The 27689-nt window shown below is 42.5% G+C and overlaps 1 protein-coding gene across 2 annotated transcripts in view; it reads right to left on the bottom strand.

The window, feature by feature from the left end:
* Positions 1 to 4861: 4861 nt before the first annotated feature.
* Catsper2 (cation channel sperm associated 2) overlaps positions 4862 to 27689 on the bottom strand; it is a 23313-nt gene continuing 485 nt past the window's right edge. The window contains exons 2-13 of one of the 2 annotated variants that reach the window (XM_055625498.1): positions 26955 to 27095; positions 25145 to 25315; positions 24901 to 24969; positions 19615 to 19787; positions 18975 to 19130; positions 18623 to 18747; positions 10670 to 10848; positions 10368 to 10467; positions 9694 to 9723; positions 7929 to 8284; positions 7371 to 7538; positions 4862 to 4990 (exon numbers count right to left, since the gene is read on the bottom strand). In XM_055625498.1, the coding sequence (XP_055481473.1) occupies positions 4959 to 4990; positions 7371 to 7538; positions 7929 to 8284; positions 9694 to 9723; positions 10368 to 10467; positions 10670 to 10848; positions 18623 to 18747; positions 18975 to 19130; positions 19615 to 19787; positions 24901 to 24969; positions 25145 to 25315; positions 26955 to 27093 (1698 nt within the window). In that variant the 5' untranslated portion in view covers positions 27094 to 27095 and the 3' untranslated portion in view covers positions 4862 to 4958. Of the gene's footprint in view, positions 4991 to 7370; positions 7539 to 7928; positions 8285 to 9693; positions 9724 to 10367; positions 10468 to 10669; positions 10849 to 18622; positions 18748 to 18974; positions 19131 to 19614; positions 19788 to 24900; positions 24970 to 25144; positions 25316 to 26954; positions 27096 to 27689 lie in introns of those variants that run through there. The other variant, XM_055625573.1, reaches the window with a different exon arrangement.

Here is a 27689-nt window from a genome sequence, read left to right as displayed (position 1 = left end):
GGAGAAAGCAGCAGCCAGTTGTGGTGGCCTTTAATCTCAGCACTGGCAGGGGACCTCTGTGAGGTCAGCCTGGTCTACGAAGAGAGTCTAGGCTAGCCAGGGCTCTATTACAGAGAAACTCTGTCTCAAAAAACCAATAATAATAATTATATTTAAACTAAAAAATAAAAAATAAGAAATAGCTATAACAAAAGTAGGGAGAATTTTGTTTTTGTTTTTGTTTGTTTGCTTGTTTGTTTCAAGACAGGGTTTCTTTGTATAGCCTTGGCTGTTCTATACTTGCTTTGTAGACAAGGCTGGCCTCGAACTCACATGCAATCCGCCTGCCTCTGCCTCCCTGAGTGCTGGAATCACAGTAGGATTTTTTTCTTTTTTTAAGTAGAGTGAAAGCAATCCAAAGAAAAACTTTAAAAGAGGTCATGCAGCCGAAGAAGGAGAAAAATCTCAGTGAAGATATGTGGTGAAGACAATTTGTGATGGCTTTGAAGTCTGTTTACTTAGCCCAAATGGAATCCATTCCAAGGATTATTTTCCTTCTTTTCAACAACAGAGACATCCGTCTGAGGCTTGGACGGAAGGAGTAAGGTTGTAAAGACGGCTGTGGTGCACACCTGTATTCTCCACACTTGAGAGGCTGAGGCAGGAATACCTGGAGTTCAAGCCTGGGCTACATAGTGAGAACCTGTCTCAAACAAACAAAACCCAAAGTAAAGAAGCACAGAAGATGGGAGAAGAGGCCTCAGTTGGTCCTCTTTTAAGAGAGGAAAAAAATATGGACCCACCACACCCCAGCACCTCTTATTCCACTTATTTCTAGCTCACATTACAGAGGTTTAGGATTTCTATCATGGGAGCTGGGTGTGGTGGCACATGCTTTAATCTACTCAGGAGGTAGACAGGAGGATCTCTGTGAGTTGGATGCCAACCTGGTCTACATAGCAATACCCTGGACAGCCAAGAATACACAGAGAGACTCTGTCTCAAAACAAAATGAAAAAAAAAAAAAAAGAATTCTAACATTAGACTGCAGCAATGGATTAGCAGTTACAACACTGGCTGTTCTTCCAGAAGACCTGGGTTCAATTCCTAGCACCTACATGGCAGATCACAACTATCCAGAGGATCTGATGCCCTCTTCTAAGCCCAAAGGACACCAGGCCTGTACATGGACTCATAAACATAAATAAAAATGTTAAATTCTATTATGGTTTTGAGCTTGCTATTTCTACCTGGAAAAAGCCTTAAAATGTTTTCCTCAGATGGGTATGGTGGCTCATGGTTTTAATCCCAGCATTGCAGAGGCAGAAAGGCAGAGGGGCAGAGAGAGGTAGAGACAGAGGGGCAGAGAGAGAGAGGCAGATAGAGAGGCAGAGGGGCAGAGAGAGGTGGAGGGGCAGAGAAGCAGAAAGGCAGCAGGCAGATCTCTACAAGTTCCAGAACAGCCCCTCTTAAAAAAAATTAATTAAGGGCCATCTTCTTTCTTTCTTTTAGACATGTCCTCATGTATTTCAGGCTAGCTTTGAACTTGACATGTAGTTGAGGATAGCACTGATTTTCTGATTGTTTTGCTTCAACCTTCTGAGTGCTAGGATTATACGTACATTCTACCATACCAGTTTTATACAGTCATGGGGATCAAACCCAGACTGTCCATGCTAGGCAAGCACTTTACCAATTGAAATACATTTTTTAAAGGTTTTTTGAGACAGGGTTTTTCTGTGTAGCCCTGGCTGTCCTGGGACTCACTCTGAAGACCAGGCTGGTCTCAAACTTATAGAGATCTGTCTGCCTCTTCCTTCAGAGTGGTGGAATCAAAGGTGTGTGCCACTATCGCCTGGCTAAAAAAATACATTTTTTAATAAATTGTGGCTAAGGAACCAGAGAAATGGCTCAGCCCTAAGGATTCTTATGGCTCTTATAGAGGTCCCAAGTTGAGTTCCTGGGTCCCACACTGAGAGATTCACAATCACCTGTAACTCCAGTTCCAAGGGATCCAACAACTTCCTGCCTCAGCAGATATATGCATGCACACGGTACACACAAACTCCTGCAGCTGCAGACACGCACACGAAGACACACACACACACACACACACACACACACACACTCGTTTTTTTAAAAAGGAAGTCCCATTGTTAACTATACAAGGAATAAGCCATGCCTAATAGTACTAGCTCTCAGGAGGTGGATAGGGTTATCTCTGGGTTCAAGGTCAACCTGATCTACATAGCAAGTTCCAGGCCAGCTGCAGCTACTTAAAGAGAACATGAGTTCAGACAGAGAAATAAGTAAATAAATAATGTAATAAATAAATTAAGTACAAGCTAAAAAAGTGATTATTCAAGTTGATTATTGTGACATGTGCCTGTAATTTCAGGAGAGGAGGCAGAGCGATAACAAAAACAAGCAAACAAGATGCCCTTAGTCCACACACATCACCAGAGCAGGAGGTTACAAATTCAATGCCCTCTGTTTAGCTCTCCAATGAAGATCCCACAAAAGCAATAAAACAGCAGAAATATCCAAAAGGTATAAAGTGGTTGACGCAGTCCCTGGCTCAACCTTTAATCGTGATCTCCTGCCTCTCCCCCTCCCACGTGCTGACATTACAGGGATGTGCCAGCATGTCTAACTGTGTTGGTTCTTGATTTCAGGCAATCCTTCTGGTGTGATGGTTCAGCAGTGAAGCCTAATGACCTGAGTTCAATTCCCCAAAATGGCCTTCTTACCTCACTCAGACTTTATGGTGCTCATATATAGAGACACACAAAATAAATTAACAAAAAATAAGTGAAAACCTTTGTATACATTATTTGGACACGTAATTCATATGACACGAACATTTTCAAGTATACAATTCAGTGTTTTATCTTATTTTTTTGTTTTTGCTTTATTTGTGTGTGGGTGTGTGTGGGAGTGGTATATGCATGTGTTCATATCTGTACAGGTATATACCCACCCGCACACATATGTCAGAGGTCAGAGGTCAATATCAGATGCCTTCTCTATCACCCTCCACCTAATTTTAAGACAGAGACTGCAATTGAAACTGGAACTCTGTTTTGGCTAGAGTGGCGGCAAGTGAGCTCCTGGATTTACCTGTCTCTGTCTCCCAGAACTGGGATTACAGACATGCTACTATGCCTGGCTTCTGTGTGGGTGCTGGGGCCAGAACCTACATCTTCAAGCTTGACCAACAAGTACTTTATTAAACAAGCCATCTCCCAACATGCTTGTTCTTGAAACAAGCTCTTACTATGCAAAGAGCTCAAGCCAGCCTGGGTTACATAATAAGTTCTAAGTCAACATGGGAAAAAAAGTCTTCAAAGGGAAAAAAAAGTTTTCAATTAAAAAATAAAAATGAGAGGTTATCTTACACACCTGGTTATTTTACGGCATATACATACATACTCCAAATATAGAGTATATTGTGTAGCAATGTACAGTATATATATATTAAATAAGATGTTTATACATATCAAGCACTCAATGATAATATAACTTTTAAATGTTTATTGATTTTTATGTGCATGTATGTTTTGCCTGCATACATGTCTTTGCACCACATGCCTGAGAAGAGCAGAAGTGTGTCAGATTCCTGGGTCTGGAGTTATGGGTGGTTGGGAACCGCCATGTGGGTGCCGGGAACTGAACCCAGGTCCTCTACAAGAGCAGCAAGTGCTCTTTGCTCCTGAGCCGTCTCCTCAGCCCACATTGACAGAATTTTTTGTTTGTTTGTTTTGAGACAGGGTTTCTCTCTAGAGTCCTGGCCACCCTGGAACTTTCTCGATAGACCTGCCTCTGTCTCCCAAGTGCTGGGATTAAAGGCATGCACACCACCACCTGGCGACAGAATGTTTAAAAAAAGCATTGCCAAGATAAGTAATAAATAAATCATATGCTTGGCATGTAATCCTATGACTCAAGAAGCTGAAGCAGGAGTCCAAGGTCAGCTTGCACTGCATAGTATGTTTGAGGCCAGCCTGGGGTAGGACCGGAAATCCTATCTCTAAAACCCAATCAAACAAAAAGACTTGAGTCCTTCAACAGTGGAATGGGATACATCACCAGCCATCAGCTTCATTGTTACTATTTCAGTGATACTGTGGAAGGGCTTCCTGATGGAGAATTACAGGACAGTGGAAGGATGCAGGAAGATATGGGGTTGATCTCCAGCACCACACACAAGCAAAAACAGGTGTCTCTGCTACATGGGAAATAGATTAATTCTGAGGTCCTACAAACCACAGAACATAACTGACATGAAAATTTTAATGATCAGTGACAAGTGAAATAAAGAATCCAGAAATGGGTGTGATGTTGCCATGTAGTATTAACTTCAATCACACACACAGTGGGAACATTCTGAACCATCTTTGATCTGGACTGGAAGCTGATTCTAGAACTAAACTAAAGTCAATTAAGATCAGCGAAAAGGGAGCCAGAGAAGTAAGTGATTGGTAAAGCAGAGGTCTGCCGTGCACACCGCCCTTGGTCCTAGTCCTAGCACTGAAAAAGAAGGTTAACACCAACGGGCAGTATTAGCAGAGTAGGCAATACAGACATTACTTCCTAAGTAGTTTTGCTAATGTCTCTGAAGATTTAATTGCTCCACCTAGAGTCCTACACAGACTGTAGCCAAAATAAAGTGAAATTAGGACTCTTCCTAGGAAGTAGAAGCACAAGAAGAACGGGAACCAGAATGATGCAGTCATAAAGAGTCAGACCAGGAAATGGAGACAGGCCAATAAGCTAAGACGCCCAGGCTCCAGTGGCCTCTGAAGTAACTTTTTGCCTTTTAGTGTTGTCTATACCTCAGGAAAATACTTAATGAACTTACCATAAATATTCATTAGCAGTTTTTATTAGATATTTATATTTTGAATTCTCTTATTTCCAACTATTTTCTTCATTAGCTTTTGCTTGTTCCAAAGACACAGCCATCATCCCTTGCATCTTTACTTGTCTTCAAAATTCATCAGTGCCTGAACTGTAAAGAAACAAACTGTGAGGCCAGAAAGCTAAGAACGTTTGAACACATATATGCTTGGTAAAGGCCTTGCTTTCTGGGTTCCAGATTCCCACACAAACTTTGACTAATATTTACTCTAAGCTACTTAAATCTACCTTCTTTTTACCAAGTTCATCAAGTTCTGCAGTCTTGGAAAAACAAACACTATGCATTTCCTCCATTTGCAGTGCCTACACTTTATATAGTTACATAAAATTGTGCCTGTATATTTGACATGATAGAAAGTTGAAATAAAATTGACTAGGGTACAAAGATAACTAACAGAAAAAGCAGGGTAGCTCAGCGGATAAAGATGCTTGCTCTCCAGCCTGACTGTCCAAGTTCAATTCTTAGAATCCATATAATGGAAGGATAGAACTGACTCTCAAAAGTTCTCCTCTGACCTCTACATGCACACACTCCTCCAACAATAAGTAAGAAATGTTAAAGGGAGGATGGGCTAGCAAGAGGGATGAGAAAAGAAAGGTTAGAAATGTATGGGAGATATGATGAACATCTAATACACACTTGTATGAACTCTTAAAAATAATTTTTTAAAGATCTGGATTCTGAGCTAAGTACGGGAAAACATACCTTTAATCTCAGTACTTGGAAGGAGGAGGCAGGCGAATCTCTGTGAATTCCAGGCCATCCTGGCCTACACAGTCAGTTTCAGGCCAGCCAGGGCTACATAGTGAGACCTGTCTCAAAAAAAAAAAAAAAAAAAAGATAGATAGATAGATAGATAGATAGATAGATAGATAGATAGATAGGCAGGAAGGCAGATCTGGGCTCTGCTTTGGACAGATGAGGCAGGAGACTGCTAGGATTTGAGGCCTGCCTAGGTTACCCTAGGTTACATATCAACATAGTGAAGAGCTAAGAGTAAGACCCTGTCTTATAAAACAAATTCTAAAAAGTTCCTTTCTACTTCTTCCTTCCTCTCATCTTGTCTCTACCTACCAGGATAGGGCTAAGAATGACTGGAAAGAACAGAATTAACCTCAGGCAACATTTTGATACAAACAAAAATAGTCTTTGACATGCTGCCTGAAATTTCATGGCATGTACGTGGAGATCAAAGGACAACTTTGGAAGTTGGTTCTTTTCTTTCGGTTATCAGACTTGGTGGCAAATACCTGTACACACGGAGCCATCTTGCTGACTCCTAAATGTTATAAATTCCCATGTCCTTTCTGTGTCACCATGCACATACATACATGTGCATGGTATACAAATCCTGATGACTAATTTAATTCTTAGTTTCAATTCGGTTCATTTTAAAATGATATGAGGTAGGCTGGTGAGATGGCTCTGTGGTTAGGAGTGCTACGCAGCACTCTTCCGGGGACCTGGGTTTGATTCCCAGCACCCAAATGGTAGCTACAGACTGTAACTCCAGCTCTGGGAGGGCCCCGTCCTCTTCTGGCCTTTGTGGGTGCCAAGCACATATGTAGTGCAGAGGCATCGTGGGGGCAAAACACCAATACATAGAAAAGTTTTTAAAAATTAACTTTTAAATGTTAAAAATGTAACGAGCAAAGCAAAAACAAACAAACAAACAAAAAAACCCCAGATGTTTTTGGGTAGGTTTATGTGTGTGTATGTACACGCATCTTCCTCTGCCGTCTCCTTTTTATTTGAGAAATTTTACTAATTCAAATTATCTCCAAATGGTAAAATGTATGAAAAACGACTTGGAGCAGAAAAGTGTTCCACTTATAACAAATTATTCTGTTAGCTCACATACTTCTCTGGAGACTGATGCTAAAAGGGCTGCTAGGAAAGGAAGTCTGGTTTACTGACCTCTTTAGAGGATGGAGCAGTGATTACTTTTTCTAATTCTAGCTCTCCAGTGCAACCCTGAGCCCTACTGCTCAGGCTGAATTGTGGTCTTCAATGAGATGGGAATCTGCAGCACTGTTCAGCATGAACCACCTTGGCCAGATTTTTTTTTTTTTTATTAATTACACTTTATTCATTTTGTATCCCCCCATAAGCCCCCCCCTCCCCTCCCGATCCCACCCTCCCTCCCCTTTCTGCATGCATGCCACTCCCCAAGTCCACTGATAGGGGAGGTTCTCCTCTCCTTTCTGATCTTAGTCTATCAGTTCTCATCAAAAGTGGCTGCATTGTCCTCTACTGTGGCCTGATAAGGCTGCTCCCCCCTCATTTTTAACAACACCAACTGGCCATCAAGCTTTCAGCCCTTGTGAGGCTTGAGCGCCCCCTCGTGGAGAACTCGGATTTCTAGCTCTTCTCTAAGTTACCATTTTACGTGAGTGGAGGTGATGGAGGTAGAGGCACTGCTTTCATATACTTAAAATTCCTGGACCCCACCACTGCCTTTAATCCTCACCTGCAAATTCTTGCAACTTCTTGCGCTCCTCTAGGTTATACTGAAGCTTTTCCAGTAGCTCAAAATATCGGAAGAGTGAATCTCTGGGCCAAACAACACGGTCATCCTGATCCATGTCCATCAGCCCAGGTAGGTTCTCATGCACAAGGGTCTCCCAGTCCAGCTTCTCTGTGAGGAAGAACGCCTCTTAGAAACACACCTAAGGAGGGAGGGTGAGACTGGGAGGAAAGGGGGCAGGGGCTACCACTGGGATGTAAAGTTAATAATCTAAAAAAGGAAAAACAAAACCATGCCGAAGCGGTGGCACACCTCCAGTTCCAGAGCCCGGGAGGTGGAGGTCCGCTACACAGAGCTCTAAGCTTATACTCGGGCTACAGTGTAAAAAGGGGAGGGAAGAAAAGGAGGAAGCGCATGTCTTCTACACGCCTCTCCTCCCACCATTTTGAGCATAAGGCAGAAGAGTTGAGGTTTGAAGTCATCCTAGGCCACAAAACAATGACTGTGGTGCTCATAAGCAAGAGGAATCTGAACTCAAATGGAAGGAGCCATTCTGCTTACCAATGTATTCATGATCAGCTGAAGAGGAGCTTAAGGAAGGTAAAGGAGTGGAGGAAGAGGAAGAGGAAAAGATTTTTCCTTTTGATGAGTCTTTTTGTGATTTTTTAGTTTCATCCTGCTCAGAATCACTTTTATCGGAATCACTTTTCTCAGAGTCACTTCTCTCAGAGTCACTTCTCTCAGAGTCACTTCTCTCAGAGTCACTTTTGTCGGCATCTTTTTTCTCAGTGTCACTTCCCTCATCATCGCTTTTCCCAACCTCACTTTTCTCAATATCACTTTTCTCGGTATCAATGATGACAGATTCTTTAAAAGCTTCTGATAACTGTTTGGAGGGATTTTCTTTACTGATTTCTCTACATACAAAGAAAGACATTCTATTACTTCAAATATACATGCAAGGTGTGACGGCCCACTTAATATGCTTGCTCTGCCAGCTCAGCCCTCCCCGATGTATCTTTAACTGTTCTCTTCCTTCCTCCCAACAGAAAACCTTGTTTTAAATGTGAACCATTTCATACCATTCCTCTGTTCTGCTCCCACTTGCTGGAAATAAAAGTCTAAGAGCCTACAGTAACTTCCTGTAGGCCTACAGAGTCATGCTCCCATGTTGAGGCTGCTTGGATGAGCAGTGTCTCCCACAGGCTCATGTATTTGACTACTTGGTCCCTGGTTGGTGGGACTGTTTGGAGAGGATGTAGAACTTTAGGAAGTAGAGCTTTGTTGGAGGAAGTTATGTCCCTGTGGACAGTTTTCAGAGTCCACAGACTTGTTCCACTTCCAGGTCACTGTCTGTGCTTAATGTTTTCAGTGAAAGTGTGGTTTCTCAGCTTCTTGCTCTGGCAACGCCTTCCCTCCCATGACTCCATTCTCTTTAGAAACTAAGCCAAAATAAACTCTTCCCTCTCTAAGTTACCTTGGCCACGGTGTTTTATCACAGCTGCTGAAAAGCAGCTAATACGCAATCCATTCTTTATTTGACTTCAAATCCTGTTACTCTTTTTCTGCTCCAGATACAACGGTCATTACAGTTTCTCAAATGCATTAGGTGTGCTTCCAATTCAGGGTCTTTGCAGCAGCTGTTCCCTCTGCTGCTAACACTCTCACCATACATACACTCCCAGAAATCTCATCGCTTTCAAGTCTTTGCTCACTTTAAAACTTTAAAATTAAATACCTGTCTAAAACTACAACCCATAGCCCGTCATGACGGGTAAAGGCATGTGCTGCCATGCCCAACTCAAAATTAAAACTTTTTAAGGAGGAAAAAATCCTCCACAAAAACAAAACAATGAGCCCAGCGTGGTAGCACATGTGTTTAACCCTGGCGCTCAGAGGCAGAGGCAGCAGGATCTCTGTGAATTTGAAGCCAGCAATCAAGCTCCAGGACAGCCAGGACTACATAGAGACCCTGTCTCAACAAAACAAACAAAACCCCACATCTTCACCTATTCTCTGCTGCCGTATCTTCTCTTGCTTTCCTAGAAGGATCTCAGTCATTAATTTAGAACCTACACGAATAATCCAGGATGATCCATACCAAGATCTTCAGATGAACCACATCTGCCATGACCCCTTCTTAAAATAAAGCCATATTCATGGGTTTTAGAGAGTGAGGACAGAAATGTATAATTTTGGAGGGTACTATGGATTCTCTGTCAGCAAATCTTCATCTTTGACAAATTCTATCATCTATTCCTTTTAATGTTTCCATCCCAATCCATATACATACTCCTAATTGCCAATCATGTTGCTATTACTTTACCTTGCTAATTCAGGGGATAGATTTTGTCTCCTATTAAACAAAACAAAAAGAAAAAGAAAAAGAAAGAAATTAATATTGGGGAAAAGCTGCAGCTCAGCAGTATAATAAAGAACATAATTCAGATCTTTAAGGAAAGAAAACGAGGCAATGAGGTAGAATAGAGGAACCCGCAAAGCATATAAAGAAACACTAGAATGAGGCCTTTTTTTAAAAAAAAAGATTTATTTATTCATTATTTATAGAGTATTCTGCCTGCATGTGTACTTGCATGCCAGAAGAGGGCACCAGATCTCATTATAGATGGTTGTGAGCCACCATGTAGTTTCTGGGACTTGAACTCAGGACCTTTGGAAGAGCAGCCAGTGCTCTTAACCTCTGAGCCACCTCTCCAGCCCCCAGAGGACTTCTTTTTTTAAATTTATTTAATTTTATTTCATAGGTGTGAGGTTGTCAGATTCCCTGGAACTGGAGTTATAGACAGTTGCAAGCTGCCATGTGGGTGCTGGGAATTGAACCCAGGTTCTCTGGAAGAGCAGAGAATGCTCTTAATCACTGAGCCATCTCTCCAGCCCCAAATGAGGACTTCTTAACTCTATATAAAAATAGGGTCACAAGGCCAGGGAAAAGAAACAGGGAAGGAGTTGAGAAGTACCATTGGGTTTATGGAAGCTGACCTCTGGATAATCCGCCGCTTGAATATGTCAGCTTTATACTGAACCTCCAGGTGGGTCATCTCCTCACTCAGCTCATTTCTGATATTCTGAAAGTTAGTAACTGCCCAAGGGGCCATTAGGAGTTGGAAGATGGAAGTGACTAGACCAAAAAGAATGCTTAGTTTGGAAGAAACAAGATGAAATATCTATTCCAATATCCAAACGTCCTTGCTACCCTGGGTTTCTGCCAATACTCCACCAACCCTGACTGCCAGTTTCTTCCCACCATCCTTTCTACGAAGTTGTACCTCTTGTGTGCTTACCCATCATGGCTACTATGATGTTTCGAAAGATGATGGAGCCAAGCAACAACCAAAGGATGACATAGATGCTGCTGAAGACACGGCTAGCTTCTGGCACCTTCCAGACATCCTGAAGTACTGCATACCAATGATCCAAGGTGAAGAGGATGAACACTGTCACCAGGGAATTCAGTAGGTCCCTAAAAAAAGCAGAGTGTGAATATGCAGAAGCAGAAATCTAAACCTTTCAGAAACAGGTTTTTGTTTTGAGTCGCACTTTTCACCTGGCCGCCTGCTGCCTCTCCTCCTCCTCTCTCCCCCTCCTCCCTTCTCCTTTGTCCCCACTCCTCCTCCTTTTGGAGATCAAGTTTCTCTGTGTAGCCCTGGCTGTCCTGGAACTTGGTCTGTAGACCAGGTTGGTCTGGAACTCAGAGGTCTGCCTGCCTCTACCTCCCAAGTGGCGGTATTAAAGGTGTGTGCCACCACTGCCCAGTTCTTATTATATTTGTATTCTTTTTGTGTGTGTGTAGCCTTGGCTGTCCTGGACTCACTTTATAGACCAGGCTGGCCTCAAACTCACAGAGATCTGCCTGCCTCTACTTCCCTGAGTGCTGGGATTACAGGTGCGAGCCACTGTGCCATCTCTCATGCTTATTCTTAAAGCAACATAAAGGCATTTCTTTTTAGTATGCTCTGTGTCTGGGTCCTTTCCTATCACATTCAATATTTCCTAGCTAATCATTCCTCAGTCTGAAATCACTTTTATTTTGCTCCCCTTTATCAGGAATAGCCTATAAATACCTCTCAATATTCCATTAGTCCATATATACTGACTAGAATGGTTTTTGTACGTTCTTATCCATTGAGCCATCTTGCTAGCCCTGATTGAACTTTGTTTTCGAGACAGGGTTTCTCTGTGTGTAGCGTTGGCTGTCCTGGAACTCAGTCTGTAGGCCGGGCTGGCCTCCAACTCATAGAGATCCGCCTGCCCCCGCTTCCTGTGTGCTGGGATTAAAGGTGTGTCCCACCACTGCCTGGCCCTGACTGCACAAGACAGTTAGATCGCCAACTAAAACCTTTTCCGAAGCTCATGCTCTGTAAGTCTACGAATTTATTTTCTTAGTTTGTGTATGGGTGTTTCACCTACATCTATGTGTACCACACTAATAGTTGGTGGCCAAGATGGCTGGAAGAGGGGGACAGATTCCCTAGAGTCAGATGGTTGTAAGCCCCGGTCCATCTCTCTAGGCCTCCTAAAAAAATATTCTGTGTGTATTCTGCTTGTATGTCTATGAATCACACGCATGCCAAAAGAGAGTCTGACCCCAGAACTGGAGTTAGAAATGGTGGTGATCCATTGTGTGGGTGCTGGAAATTAAAACTGGGTCCTCTGGAAGAACAGCCAGTGCTCTGAACCACTGAGTCACTTCTCTGGCCCCTACCCTAATTTTTAGATATAATTTTTTTTATATTTTATTTATTATGTATACAATGTTCTGCCTACAGGCCAGAAGAGGACACCAAATCACATTATAGATGGTTGTGAGCTACCATGTGGTTGCTGGGGATTGAACTCGGGACCTCTGGAAGAGCAACTGGTGCTCTTAACTTCTGAGTCATCTCTCCAGCCCTAGACATAATTTTTATATGATAAAAGAAATTTAACAAACATTCCCATCTAACTTTTTTGGTTTGAATTTTTTAAGACAGGGTTTCTCTGTGTAGCCTTGGCTGTCCTGGACTTTGTAGACCAAGCTGTCCTCAAACTCACAGAACCTCACCTGCCTCTGCCTCCCAAGCACTGAGATTACAGGCGAGCCACCACCACCCGGCTCCTATTTAACAGTCTACCTATACTTGTTTCATGACAGTCTCAGTTGTTAGACAAATAAATTGATTTATTTATAATCCCACATAATGAATAATAATATATACAAATAGCATTTAAAATGTACGTTAGCATAATTATAAATAAGTTACTTGGGGAGTAGGGGCTACAACTCCATCATAAAGCCTTTGCTCGGCATGTATAAAGTTGGGCTTGGTCCTTGGCATGAGGAAAAAAAGCTTCCTGAAAGCTTTTCTGTCTAAAATATTCTTTCTTACTTATTTACCATGTTGTTTTTAATTAATTTATTCTGTAACAAAGTCTCATTATAGCCCTGGGTAGTCCAGAACTCACTGTATCAACCAAGCTGGCTTGGAACTGGTAGCAATCCTCCTGCCTAAGTTGTCAAGGACTAGGAGTGCACGTGTGAGCCTCTTCACCCTTCTGTAAACCGGGATTTTTACAAAAGTATGAGTTAGGTCTACAGCTGGCAGCCAGGCAACCGCAGTCCCAACACTCAGAAGGCAGAGGCAGGCAGATCTCTGTGGGTTTGAGGCCAGCCTGGTCTACCTAATGAGTTCCAGGACAGCCAGGGCTACATAGTGAGACCTGGTCTTAAAAACAAAACAGGAGAGCTAAAACAAGTGTGGTAGTCTGTGTCTTGATCCTTTATTCCCAGTGTTCAGGAGATAAAGGCAGGTGGATCTTTGAGTTCTAGGCTAGCTAAAGGTAAACAGTGAAACCCTGTTTGTTTGTTTTTTTTTTTCCCCTCTCCCAAGACAATTTCTCTGTGTAGCCCTGGCTGTTCTGGGAGCTGCTCTGTAGCCTAGCCGGGCCTCAAACTCAGAGACACTTCTGCCTCTGTCTTCTGAGTTGCTAGGAGTAAAGGCCTGTCCCACAACGTCCACTGAAACCTAGTCTTAGAAAGAAAGAGTTTAGAGCTCTGTATCATGGTATATACCTGTAATCCTAGCACTTGTCTAGCATGCGAAGAACCCAATGTTCAAGTTCCAGTAATACAAGAAGGAAAAAAGAATGCGTCAATAAATTCAAACGGATTTTTTTTTTCTAGCAAGAAATGTCTTTTACATAGAGCTCTTAAAAGGATGTGATTGGTTGATTGATGCAGTGATTGATTGGCTTTTGAGAAAGGGTTTCACGTAGCCCAGGCTGACCTGGAACTTGCAGTATTGCTGAAAATGACTTTGAATTGACCCTTCTATCTCCAATTCCTAAATGCTGAGATTTCAGGCATGCCCATCACATCTGGCTAGGATTTTACTTTTGGATAAGACTAGTAATGCACCTGTGTAATACACATACTTAAAGACAGTGGTTAAATTAGCGATTATGTTTGTGAACTATGGCATCATTTAATCATTTGTTGTGTGTTAAATACCATGCTAAATGTTTAGATGCATTACCCCATTTATCCTCATACTCTTCTGAAGTAGTGCTGCTATTATTCCCATAGTATGCGTGTTGAGGGAGCATAGCACGCTACAGCACAAATTTGGAGGATATAAGTTCTCTTCCTCTGCCTTTACATGGGTTCCAGGAACCTGACTTAGTTCACGAGGCTTGAATGACAAGTAGGTTTACCTTCTGTACCATCTTGCTGCCTATATTCTCGCCCTCCCACCCAATAACAAAAATAATCTTGTAGCATTTGTTATCACCTGATAATAACATAAGGGCTACCAAAACAACATGAATAAATGTTTCAGACTGTTCTCAAAAGACACCTTAAAAAAAAAAAAAGCACTGCACAGGCTTGGTATAAACAGTACAGTCTTGATTAAAGGTAGCATAAACCTTTAATCACCACACTGAGAGGCAAAGGCAGGATGATCTCTGTGAGCTTGAGGTCAGCCTGATCCACATAGTGAGTTCTAGGACAGCCTAAGCTACATAGTGAGTTCCTGTCTCAAACAAACAAACAAACAAACAAACAAAATCAATGTACTGCTGTTGGTATAATGTTCTTTTAAAATGTATATGCCTTACCCTTGTTAATTCAAATGCTGATTTCCCCACCCCCAACTCTCTGGTTTCAATCTGGATATTGCATTGTGATACTCACTCTTGTGTAAACAGGACACAAATAAAGCAACTAGATACAATGTTGTGCATGGGAGGAGCCAGAGGACAGGAAAGAGGGGAGGAGCTAGAGAACAGGAAGGGGCAAGAAGGAGGAGGAGCTCGAGGAGAGGAGACGAGGAGAGCAGAGCGGGAGGAGAGAGCTTGGAGGACTTGGAGCATGAACCAGACCTAAGATTTCACAAAAAGTAAGTATAATGTGGGAAATCTAAATGTTAGGAAACTGAGGGCTTGGAGGTTTAGGAGGGAGTAAATATTGCCCAGCATTGTGTTCTAGATTAACTAAAAACCCAGTCTCTGTGTGGTGATTTGGTTTTACAGCTGCTGAGGATTAACAGCAGCGTTACTAGAAGATAAACCCATAGTAAATATTAATCGCCGCCTACAACAGACTGCCTTCCCAACTCTCAAGTCCTTGACCATTTCTAGTTGGAAACATTTTGTAACAGGGTGATACTATCTCCTTTTAGCATGATCTGACCCAGTTTTCTTGACTTTGTTTTAGAATAGATCTCTTCTGCATCATTTAATAAGATGTGCATGCATTCATCCAAGTGGACAGCACAAAGCTGTGCGTGGTGGTGCACGCCATGATCCCAGCACTCAGGGAAACAGAGGCAGGCGGATCACTGTGAGTTCAAGGCCAGCTTGGTCTACAAAATGAGTCCAGAACAGCCAAGGCTACACAGAGAAACCCTGCCTCCCACCCCCCAAAAAAGTCAGTAACACAACCCTCTACCCTATGTTCACATGCTTATACAGCCATGCCTGGATCCAAGCTCTATTTTGCAAGATCTGAAGATGAGGTTGGTGGGCTTCGCCATCATTTCAGCACCTTCTCTCTCTGGCATTGGTGCAGCCTGGTGGAAGTCACAAGTCACCTTATATGCTTAGATTTCTTTTCTAAGTTGTTGTAGTACTTTCATGGTACAAAGGATTGAATTTAAGGCCTTGCATATGCTAGATAAGCACTGCGCTATCACTGAGCTACAGCTCTATGCCTTAAGGAAAATTTTGGTTTTGGTTTTGGCGTTTTGAGACTGGGTCTCTCTGTGTAGCCCTGGCTGTCCTAGAACTTGCTTTATAGACCAGGCTGGCCTTGAACTCAGATTCACCCGCCTCTGCCTCCCCAGCGCCGCGTCACCATGCATGGATGGAAATATATTTTTAATTCATGTGCATGCACATATGTGTGCAGGTGTCTGATGAGGCCAGAAGGGAGCTCTGAATCTTCTGAAAGTGGTTCTAACCTTGACGCCAGGGCTGGGAACTGAGCTGGAGTCTTCTGCAAAAACTGCAAACATTCTTGGACTTGGGCCATCACTCTATCCCCAAAACTTCTTTTATAACAAGGTCTCCCTATGCAACCTGATTGGTCTGGAATTCACTACTACGTAAACTGAACTGGCCTTGATCTCATGAATAATCCTCCTGCCTTAGCCTTCCTGAGCACATCACAGCTATGTGTTGACATACCCAGTCTCCATCAGTTTAGTTTTATTTTGAGAGAGGGACAAGTGAACCTTGAACTTGTGGGCCTCCTGCCTCAACATCCTGAGTAGCAGGGATTGCATAAACAGGCCATAAGACCTACCTCCATTCTTCAAAAGAGGAACCTGACGTCTGGGGATGTGGCTTAGTTGGTGGAGTGCTCGGCTCATATGTCCTAGGTTTACCCTCCAGAGTCACATAAATAGGCATAGTGGCACACACCAGTAATGGCAGCACTGGGGAGGTGAAGGCAGGATGATAAAACATTCAAAGTCATCCTTTACTACAAAGCAAATCTGAGGCCAGCCTGGGGTACATGAGATATACTCTCAAAACAAAACAAACAAACAACAAGGTAACTGAGTTACAAACGAGGCTTAGCAACTGAAGTGTACTGTATTTAAAGCAGCTAGATGAAAAAGAGTTTTAATTTGAAAGATTCCAAACATAACCACTTGCCCAACAATTGGGATGTAGGATCCAATCAGGTTGCATAGGGAGACCTTGTTATAAAAGAAGTTTTGGGGATATTAAGGCCAACAATAGGGATGTAGGACCCTTATCAAACTAAAACACTCTGTACAGCTAAGGAAAAAAAAAATCAGTCCATAGAGTGAGTATGCTGGTTTGAATGAATATGTCCTCCATAGGCTCCTAGGGAGTGGCACAAAATGAAAGGATTAGGACACATGGCCTTGTTAGAGGAATTGTGTCACTAGGGATAGGCTATGAGGTTTCAAAAGCTCAAGCCAAGCTCAGTGTGTCTCTCTTCCTACTACTTGCTGACCCTGATGTAGACCTCTCAGCTGCCTCTCCATCACCACGTCTGCCTGCATGCCGCCATGCTTTCCTCCATGATGACAATGACCTAAACCTCTAAAACTGTAAGCCAGCTCCATGGTCACAGTGTCTCTTCACAGCAATAGAACACTGGCTAAGACAGTGGGAAAGAATCTTTGCCAACTATACATCTGACAGAGGATTAATATCCAGAATATATAAAGAACTCAAAAAACAAAGAGTCAAGAAAACAAATGACTGAATTTAAAAAAAAATGGACTATGGCTCTGAACAAAGAGTTCTAAATAGAAGAAATAAAAATGGCTAGTAAATATCTCAGAAGGTATTCATCATCCTTAGCAAGTAGGAAAATAAAAATTAAAACAACTTTGAGATTTCCTCTCACCCTATTCAGAGGGCAACTGACTGCTGACTGCTGTGGGAGGGAGAGCTGGGCTCCCAGGGATGATCCCCCAACTCGCTTTATCCATGATTGTAAAAGTAGTTTCATTTGCTAACCTAGGCCCTAGTCCTGGAAGCTTCCAGCCTCCATACAATCTAACCTAGGCCTAGACTGTTTTCAGCCTCTGAGACTTACCGCTGAATAAGCTCACCCTTGTTCTTTCTGAGCTCATAGCTGGCTGGTTCAACTCACCTATTTTTGGCTCAAATTCCACTCCAAGGTGACTGGTTCAAACTGGCTTCTCTCACTTCTGACTGAATTGCTCTCCTTGGCCTCATACTAACTTTGGCAATATGTTCTAATTTTCTGGTCCTTCTCATTCTCTGGGTTGTTCTGTCTTCACCTATATCTAGCTTGTGCTCTCTTTACAACGGTCTCCTAGCAAAACTGCCTCCTCCTTCTGTGCTGCTCTCTCAAGTAGCTTCTCTTTCCTCTCTCTTCTCATGAGAGTTGGGCATATCCTATTCTGTCAAATCTTTCTCTGATTTATCACTTTGTCTGCCTCTCAATTAGACATTCCTTCCCAACACGGTGCCTCTTTCTATCAACTAACTTAACCTTCATTGTTTGTGATTAAAGGTGTATACTAAGGGCATGACTGCATTCCAGCTGGATCACACAGACCTAGAAGGTCTTTGGATGTGATCAGAGCAGCCATGTTGATGGATTAAAATTCCTGTACACAATACAAAATCACCAGTCTTAAAATCATATACACACAAGCAATACTAAAAAGATTTAGCAAGCTGTATTTACACATTTATGCATACATACATAACGATAATAAAGAGAGACCGTCTGCCTGAGAGGCTGTGGAGAGGTATGACAGGGGCTGAGGAGAGGGGACATAGAAGAGATTAGAGGCAAAGAGAATAAGGAAAGTGACATAACTGTATTTTAATTACAATTCTAAAACAAACAAACAAACAAACAAAAACATCAAACAAGCTGAGAGCATGGTGCACATCTGTAATCCCAGCACTCGGGGAGGCAAAGGCAGGCAGATTCTGTGAGTCACAGGCCAGCCTACTCAACAAAGCGAGGCAGGACTTTCAAAGCTATACAGAGAAACACAGGAAAAACAAACAAACAACAACAACAAAAAACCCTTAAAAACAATCAGAACTGGTTGTCATAGGCCCAACATCATAGCTAGCACTACTTAATGTTGTCTGTTTTTCCTTTCTTCTCTCTTTGTTCTGTCCCACTCTCTTACAATAGACTCTAGTTTTTTGGTATTGTTGTGCTTTGGATGAGCTTCTCAGTGTCACACAAACCTCCCCTCATGAAGGTTGCCCTCAGCCATGCTTACGAGAAGAACATGTTGTACTGCAGGTCTTCGATAGTTGAACGGGAATAGTCTTCAAAGAAGTAGACTCCAGTCACAGCAAAAATGTAGAAGAAAATAAGCAGCAGCATCAAGAGGAACGTCATGCTCTAGAGGCCATGATTCAAGTCAGGGTGGAGAAGAGCTGCCCAGCATCCCAGTCAAGGCCACTTGGCCATCTCCCACCAGACCACAGCAGTTTACCTCCCATCCTTTCTCAGGAAAGGGTATCTCGTAGACCCTCTCATGACCTTCCTTGACTGTACGAAACATTGAACCCATGTCTTTCTTTCTAACTTGTCCCTCACCCCACTTTTGATTAATCAGTTCAAATCACCTTCAAAGCTCTGACCAGAGCCAAAATGATAACTTTAATTTGACGAAATCGTGCGAACAGTTTGAGAGACCTCAGCACCCGGGAAACCCTCAGCAGCTGGAGCCACACGGAGTTCCCCGAGACTCCCATAAACACCACAAACTCAGGGAGCAGAGACTGTGGGAGACACGGAAAGTAAGAAAAGATACTCAGAGCACCCAGATACAGTCACACCCCTTTCATCTCTTCTTCCTAGTTCTCTGGGTGTTATCTTTGGGTAGCATTCTCTGGGGACTGTTTCCAGTTTTTTTTATTCTAATCTGTTTAAGCTATGTACTACAACTTATAGATATTTTTTAAATGCAATAAAGTTAATGCTTATCTTTTGCGTTCTTACAGAACATAAAGATAATACAAACAAAATACTTAAACTAGGGGCTGATATCTAATGTCCAGGAACTGGTAGATGCTATTTTAAGGGGCTGATGTCCCTAATGACAACAATTTCTGCAATTACTTATAGTTTTATAGGAAAAAAAAAATCAAAGCAAAGAAAGTTAGATAAACATTTATACATTCCTTCTTAGAGGTTTCAGCTAACTTAATTTACCTAGGCACATTGATGATCCCTTTAACTAACCCTAAAAATATCTACCCTTACCAACGTGGTAACAGTAAAGTCAAAGACATTCCAAGCACTCTTCCAGAAGAGAAGAAAGCTGGACATCCACATTAGAACGATCTCTAAAATGAAGCTAAGCAGGATAAACCAATCTGCTACCCCCAAAGTCAGCTTCAACGGCCACAATTTAGTATTTGTGGATTCCATCAACTCTGTAAGGTAGAGCAAGGGAGAAATGAAAAATAAGTGGGATGCTGAATAATGAAGGGTAATCACTTATAAACCACTACTGTTCCATTTCTCTTTGAAGTTGTCTTTTTTTTTAGACTTTTTTATGTATATGAGTATCTTGCCTGCATGTATATATGTATGCGTGCCTGCTGCCCAACCCTGAAACTGGAGTTACAGACTGTTGTAAGCGCCCATGCGGGTGCTGGGAATCGAACTTGGATCCTCTACAAGAGTAATGAGTGCTCTTAACTGCTAAGAGCACATCTGTCCAGCCCCAGTTTCTCTTAATGCTGTTGCTTCAACCTACATAATAGAGCAGAATTATCCATAAAACAGCCCTACTTCACCTCTTGTTACTGGTATAACTAATAGCTGCAAGTCACTTACAGCCCATTCTACAGTCATCACCATAGAATTTCCCTCTTTACCATACCCCACCATCTGCCACACTATTAAGTTTGTCCTAAAGTTTATAGGAAAACAATGGGTATTGTTTACTGAGTGAAAATGTTGAAATAAGACATTAAATCTTTTAAAAAATTAAATTTCTGAATAATTTCAAAGATGCATTTTACATTGATGTGTCCAGGATAACTTTTCTTGCTTAGTGGTAAAAAAAAAAGTAGTGCATGTCACCAATCATGACAGCTTAAGCTTAAAACAACAGTTTTTCATTAATAACAATAAATTCTGGGCCAGCAAGGTGGCTCAGGGAATAGAAGTGCTTACTGCCAAGTGTGACAACCTAAGCCTGATCCCCAGGAAAGAGAGAACTGACTTGTGTGAGTTGTCTTCTGACCTCCACCGCTGAGCCATGACATACACACATACACACAATTAAACAAACATCTGGCTCCCACAAGCAGAGTTTACATATTAGAAGGCACTGGAGACCACATTTAGTCTGGAAAGTAGAACATAATGATGTATATTCAGTTTTGTTTTTATAAGCAAGAGTACATACAGAACAAGAAAGTGATTTGGGGGCTGGAGAAACAGCTCACTGGTTAAGAACACTTTCTGCTCTTCCCGAGCACCGAGTTCAGTTTCTAGCATTCAAGTTGGGCAACTCACAATTCCAGCTCCAGGAAATCCTACACTTTTCTGGCTCTGTCGCCACCAGCACATATGCATACATGCACACACAGTTAAATAAATCTTTAAAAAAACCCGAAAAACAATGACGTGGTTTGTGATTTAAAGAGTCTTGGAAACAGGAATCTGATAAACTGAATAGTCCAGATTAAAAAAAAAAAAAAAAAAAGCAGCACTCTTTCACAAGCTGGAAAAAAAAGGGTAATTTGTAGATGTTAAACAAACTGAAGAAAATCAGAGGAACAAACAGCAGAAATGGCTTAAGTGAGAAAGAATGTGCAGAGTGACGACCACTAATGCTGTATCAATGAATGAAAATGTGTTTGGAGATGAAAATATAACTATTTCATTCCACTACTTAAGAGACTGAGGCAGGAGGATCAAAAATTCAAAGGCAGCCCAGATTACACAGTGAACTACAGGCCAGCCTAGACTCTTCAGTGAGACCCTGTAACAAAGCCAGGTATGGTGAAAGATGCTTTTAATGGACCCTCCGGAGGCCAGCCTAGTTTACCTGGAAGATCAAACAAAATCCAACAAACCCAAGCTTAGGAGTGAACACCTGTACTCCAGCTGGTACTTGAAAGGCTGAAGCAGGCCTGAAACAGGACAACTGTGGAAGTTCTGGGCCATCCTGGGCTACCCCGTCTCTAAAAATCAACAAGTCTCAGCAGTTAAGTGCATTTACTGCTCTTGCAGAGGACTTGAGTTTGGTTTCTAACACCAACAAACTAATCCACCAAAATTTAAGCCTGCTTTCACAAGGCAAAAGAACCATGCCTGAACAGAGCTAAGAAGCCCAGTGCAGTCAACCTAGGAGACCTAGCCAGTGTGGTGGACAGGAGGAGAAACCAGGAGTTTAACCAGATACGTCAGGCAGGTAGACAAGGAGGAGTCACCTGTTGCTACTTCCTATTATAGCAACATCAATCAGCCATAGTAAAGTACTAAAGTTCACACTGGTTGTGAGGAAAATAAATCCAAGGCTATGGAGCAGAGTAACACACTGTCGTTGGTATATGTGTTTCACCAAAGACAATTGTGATGTTGGAAAAGAATCAGAACTTGCGGTTCATGAGTTCAAATCAGCCTTACAACTGAAAGACGCATGTTTTGCTTTTATTTTGTCCTGCTTGAAATGCTGGGGAAAAGTAAAGGGTTTACACATGCTAGGCAAGTCCTCTACCCCTGGGCTAAATGACAAGCCCTAATCATTTATTTTTATTTTTTTACAAGTAAGATTACAAGAGCCTAAAGAGATGGCTTACCAGCTAAGAGCACTGGCAGAATACCCTGGGTTCTATTCCCAGCAATCATTCAGAGGACTACAGCTATCTGTAACTTCAGGTCTAAGGCACCCAATGGGCAGTGTGTGCACAAGGATACATGCAGGCAAAAACACCTATACATATAAAATAAGATAAATAATAAATACATAAAAACAGTTGGGTTGCCTCCAAATCATTGATTTGCCATGTTACATAATATGAAATAAGACTGGTAAAATCCTCAAAAATTAAGAAATACCATATGAAATAAAAATAACACTTAAAAGGGATTTCTTAAAAATAACATTTGCTAGGGCTAGAGAAATGGTTAATGGTTAAAAACACTTGCTGTCCTTGCAGAGTCTGAGTTTAGTTCTCAGGTCCTCCATGGTGGTTCACAAACATCCACAGGCACAACATAATGCGCACACATGATGCACACACATGCATGCAGGCAAAACATTTATACACATAAAAAAGAACCTAAAGAATTTTAAATTACACTTACTTTGGGGGGGGGGTGCTCGTGCTATAGACACATGTAGAGGTCAGAGGGCAATCCTTGGGGGCAATGACTTCTCCCTTTCCATCGTGTGGATTCAAAGAATTAAACTTGGGTGGCAGGCTTGGGGGCAAGTAGCTTTATCCACTGAGACCTTGCTGCCCTTTCCCAAGAACTTCTGGGGAAAGCTGAAGTCTCCTCCATAGTTACAGCTCCAACCATAAAGGTTTTAAGTCCTAAAAGACTTACCTGGTTTCCATCACTTCTCCTAAATTTGCTGTTGCCTCAAGTATAACAATAATTTTCCTACAGTTAGCATATGAGAATCATCCCTCTTTTACACACACCAAGTGTCTTTTGAGGGAGCTTTTTATTTTGAGACAGTCTTGGGCAACTCAGCTGCCCCTCAAACATACCATGTATGGCTGGGAAGCTGGCTCAGGGTTAAGAGTGCTGGCTGCTCTTCCATTCATAGCACCCACTTAAAATTCACAACTATCTGTAACTTGAGCTCCAGGGGATCTGACATTTACTTCTGGCCTCTGAGGGCATCTGTGTGTCCATGTGAGCATGCCCACACTGAGACACAAAATAAATCTTTTTTCAAAAAGTATAACCTAATCATTAAAATGCAATATGCCAGCTGTCAGAAGTCTAGATTAGTTCCCAGCCCAATCATCACCAGAGAGACTTCATCCAGCAACTCAGAGGAGCACATGCAGAGACCCACAGTCAAACATTAGGTGGAGCTCAGAGAACAGCACCGGAGAAGAGGAAGGACTGCAGGAGCCAGGGAGGTCAAAGACACCGGGAAAACATGACCCACAGAATCAACTAAACAGGGCTCCTAGGGGCTCCCAGAGACTGAACCAGCAATCAGGGAGCCTCCGTGGGGCTGTGCTAGGCCCTTTGCATATACGCTGTGGTTGTGTACCTTGGTGATCTTGTGGGACTTCTAACAGTGGGAGTGTCTCTGACTCTTTTGCCTGCTCTTAGAAGCATCTCCCTTCTACTGGGTTGCCTTGTCCAGCCTTGATGTGAGGGTTTGTGCCTAGTCTTACTGTAACTTATTATGCCATGTTTAAATGATAGTCCTCTTTTCTGAAGGCAAATGGCGGAGTGGAGCTGAGGGGTAGGTGTGGGGGAACTGGGAGAAGTGGAGGGAGGGGAAACTGTGGTCAGGATTATTATATGAGAGAATACATTAAAAATAATAAAAGGATAGCCTAAACAATAAAATGTAGTACACAATTTTCAATTTATTTCCTTTATGTTTTGGAGAGTTTTGCTATGTAACCCAGACTGGCCTAGAACTCATAGTAAATTCTCCTGCAACCGCCTCTCAAGAGTTGGGATTTCTGCTGGCAGTGGCGGTGTACACCTTTAGAGGCAGGGGGCTTAGATGAGTTTCAGGAAGGAGCTGGGGATTCAGTTGGAGGTGTAGCAGTTGGCGTAGCATGCACAAAGCCCTAGATCCAATCTTCTGCACCCCATAAACCTGGCATGGTGACATGTGCCTACAATCTTGGCACCAGAAACTGAAGGCAGGAGGATCAAAAATGTAAGGTTAGCTTTAGCTACACAGGACATTTGAGACCAGGCTGGGCTTTAATGAAACCCTCACACACATTCACTTTCTTTTGGCCCTTCCCTCTCTCTCTCTCTCTCTTGCACACACAGACACACAGACACACAGGAAAATTCCAGAAGCAGAGAGGATGAACCACAAGTGAGAATTTCTATTGTTCTTTCATTCTGAGCATTTTTTTAAGTGAACTTTGTTTCTTCGAGACAGAGTTTTACTTCACAGTGCAGGCTGGCCTTAACTTGACCCTGCCTCAGCTCCCAAAGTGCTGGACTGAAGGCATTCACAGGCACTCCTGACCTGGGCAATCCGGCTGAGTTAACAACTAGATGAGATGCCCTTCTGCTTTTAAGACAGTTCATGGAATTTATAAACGGTTTAGAGTCCACTTGCTCCTGGCCAGGCAGAGCGGTTGGTGCACACCTGTATTCCCAGATAGAAAGCTGAAGTAGGAGGTGAAGTTCAAGGTTCCTCTGACTACATATGGAGTTCAGTTAGTATAGGCTTTGTGGGACTGCCTCAAAAAAATAAATGAATTAATCTGTCCCTATCACCATGAGATAATACCTGAAAATATAAACTGATCAGGTTGGAAGAAAACTATCTTCCACACACTATCTTTTTCATTCAGCACCAGTTCTCACCTGTTTCGACCATCAGCACAATTGTATTCAGAAAGATGAGGGAGATGATGAAATTCGAGAAGATAGGGCCTGTTTTCTTTTAAGGAAACATGCTGGTGAAGTGTGTTCCCATTTATGTATCTTAAAAAATAAAGACAGCAATGTCAGATACGAGAATTTGAAGAAAATAGTTTGAGAGAGGAAAAATAAGTCACTAACAAATGAAGAACAGCCACAGAAAACAGTGAGTGACACAAAAGGATACTCTCAAGAACCCATCCAGCCCACAAGGAAAGAGGTGGTCTCTGGCTGCACCGCACATGAAGCCGGCTTAGCATCCGCTGGGAATGTGTAATGCCCATATGCCGCGGCTTTATGGAGAAGCGCACTAGCTGGTGCTGATCTCCTGACATGAGTTTCTTCTGACGAGAAGGATCTGTAACAAAAGTGGGAAGGTAACTGGGCATGCCTGTTGTTCAGCCTGCACCCACCAGCACTGGGAACACCTAAAACTGCCTTCTTATCTACCCCAGCCTCCCCGAGAAACAGAAAGGACAGAGTAGACAGAGACAGACTTGGGGGCTGTGAACAGCAGGTAGAGTTGGGATAGGGATGCTGGTGAAATAACAGGCCCTTTCCAGTCAGCAGGAGCTTTGCCTTGTAAGCTGCTCTTCCTCAAAGCAGCTAAAAATTCTATTAGTTCGAAGTGAAAATGTATAGCTTATTAAGTAACACTGCCTGTGCTCATGAAAGCAGCAGGCACTAACCTCAAAGTGATATTCTGTTTATGTAGCCCCAGCTGTCTTAGAGCCTGCTATGTAGAACAGGCTCTCCAGTGCGGAGATCCACCAGCCTTTGCCTTCTAAACACTGGCTTTAGAACTGCCACTAGAACCAGCCCAGAGGCCTTAAAGTTTTAAGTACCTTTGGTGAAAACTTTTTTTTAAGATTTATTTATTTATATAAATGAGCACTCTATTTTCATGTATGCCTGCATGACAGAAGGGAGCATCAGACAGAAGAGGATATCAGATGTGAGCCACCATGTGGCTGGAAATTGAACTCAAGACCTCTGAATGAGCAGCCAGTGCTCTTAAGCACAGAGCCATCTCTACAGGCCCTGTTGAAAACTTTTCAAAGTCAGTCAGGGATACATGACTAGGACTCAGAGGAAGTGATAGAGGTCCTATAGCATAGATTCAAAGTTTTACTTAAAAAGCCATAAATTTATTGTGTTTAGTGTTGCTTCTTATCCCTAAATTTTTTCTTTTATTTGTACTTAAAATTTTTTATGTAGCTGGGTGGTGGTGGCACACACCTTTAATCCCAGTACTTGGGAGGCAGAGGCAGGTGGATCTCTGTGAGGCCACCCTGGTCTACAGAGCAAGTTCCAGGACAGCCAGAGCTATACAGAAAAACCCTGTCTCAAAAGACAAACAAAAAACCAAAAGCATTAGTGTGTATATATAGGTCAAAGTACAACTGTACAGTTAAGTCACCTTCTTGTGCCGTGTGGATTCTGGGGGTGGAGCTCAGGTTTCTGGACCTGGCAAGTACCTATACTTACTGAACTATCTCTCTGGCTCCCTTATTTGAGATAGGGTCTCACACAACCCATACTGTTCTCAAACTATGTAACCAAGGATGACCTTGAACTCCTGAGGCCTCTTCCTCCAGAGTGCTGGAATTGTGGGCAAGCATTGCCCATTCCTACTTATGCTCTCTCTCTCTCTCTATTTCTGTCTCTCTCTATTTGTGTGTGCATGCATGTGTACGCCAGAGGACAGTTTTGGGGAATCAGTTCTCTTTCCAGCTGGGTCCTGAGAATCAAACTAGGTTATCAGTATTGGCAGCACCTTTGCTCACTAAGTCATCTTGCCAGCCCTATTTTTTTGTTTGTTTTTGTTTTTTGAACCAGGATCTTCTTATGTAGCCCAGGCTGGCCTTTAACTTGTGATCTCCCTGATTCAGTCATATACCACCATTCCTGCCTCCACCCTTAAATATGTCTCTACTTTTTATCTTTTGAGGATATGGGCAGGAATATTACGTTTAGCGTGAATGAAGTTTGCTAACCAAGTATCTCCCGGACAGTGTGCCTTGGTACAGCTTGGCTCAAGCCTTGCAAATGCTCTATGAGGGAGAAGGTGTCAATGAGCCGTGACCGAATAGCATCAGCTCTGGGCAGCTGTAAGTGTCCTCCTTCCTCTGTCATGTCTGTTAAGAAAATAGAATCATTTCATTAAGAGTTGCATCGGAGTTAGAGGGGTTTGGCTTTGTTATTTCTGGCTCTCCCCTCCTCCCCACCTTGTTTGCCTTTAAAAGATCTAGGGAGCCCACACAAAGAAACTATGAACAGTTAAAACATTGAAATAAACATTGAAAGATTCAAAAGTTTGCTGTTGTTTAGTTTTGATGGTGAGCAATACTTCCACAGTCGGCTAACTGTCCAGGTATCTTCATTTTCTGACGGCATTTCTAATTAAATACTCCTTTTTAAAAATTAGGTGTCAGTGCTGGACAGGTGTTGCACACCTTCCAGTCCTGGCACACTCAGGAGGCAGAGACACTCGAATCTCTGAGCTCAAGGCCAGCCTGGTCCAGGGCAGCTAGAGCTTATACAGAGAAATCCTATCTTGAAAAACAAACAAAAATCAGTTTAAAAGGCTGCCCTGGCCTTTGGGGACGTATATTTCTAATCTTGTGAGACCTTCACACACACACACACACACACACACACACACACACTCCTTGTGAGACCTTGACACACACACACACACACACACACACACACACACACACACACACACA

This window comes from Psammomys obesus, unplaced genomic scaffold (assembly GCF_907164565.1).
Source record: "Psammomys obesus unplaced genomic scaffold, mPsaObe1.curated_primary_1811, whole genome shotgun sequence".
Classification (NCBI taxonomy): Eukaryota; Metazoa; Chordata; class Mammalia; order Rodentia; family Muridae; genus Psammomys; species Psammomys obesus.
Note: the sequence above shows the minus strand (reverse complement) of the source record. Positions and strands in the feature narration are given on the sequence as shown.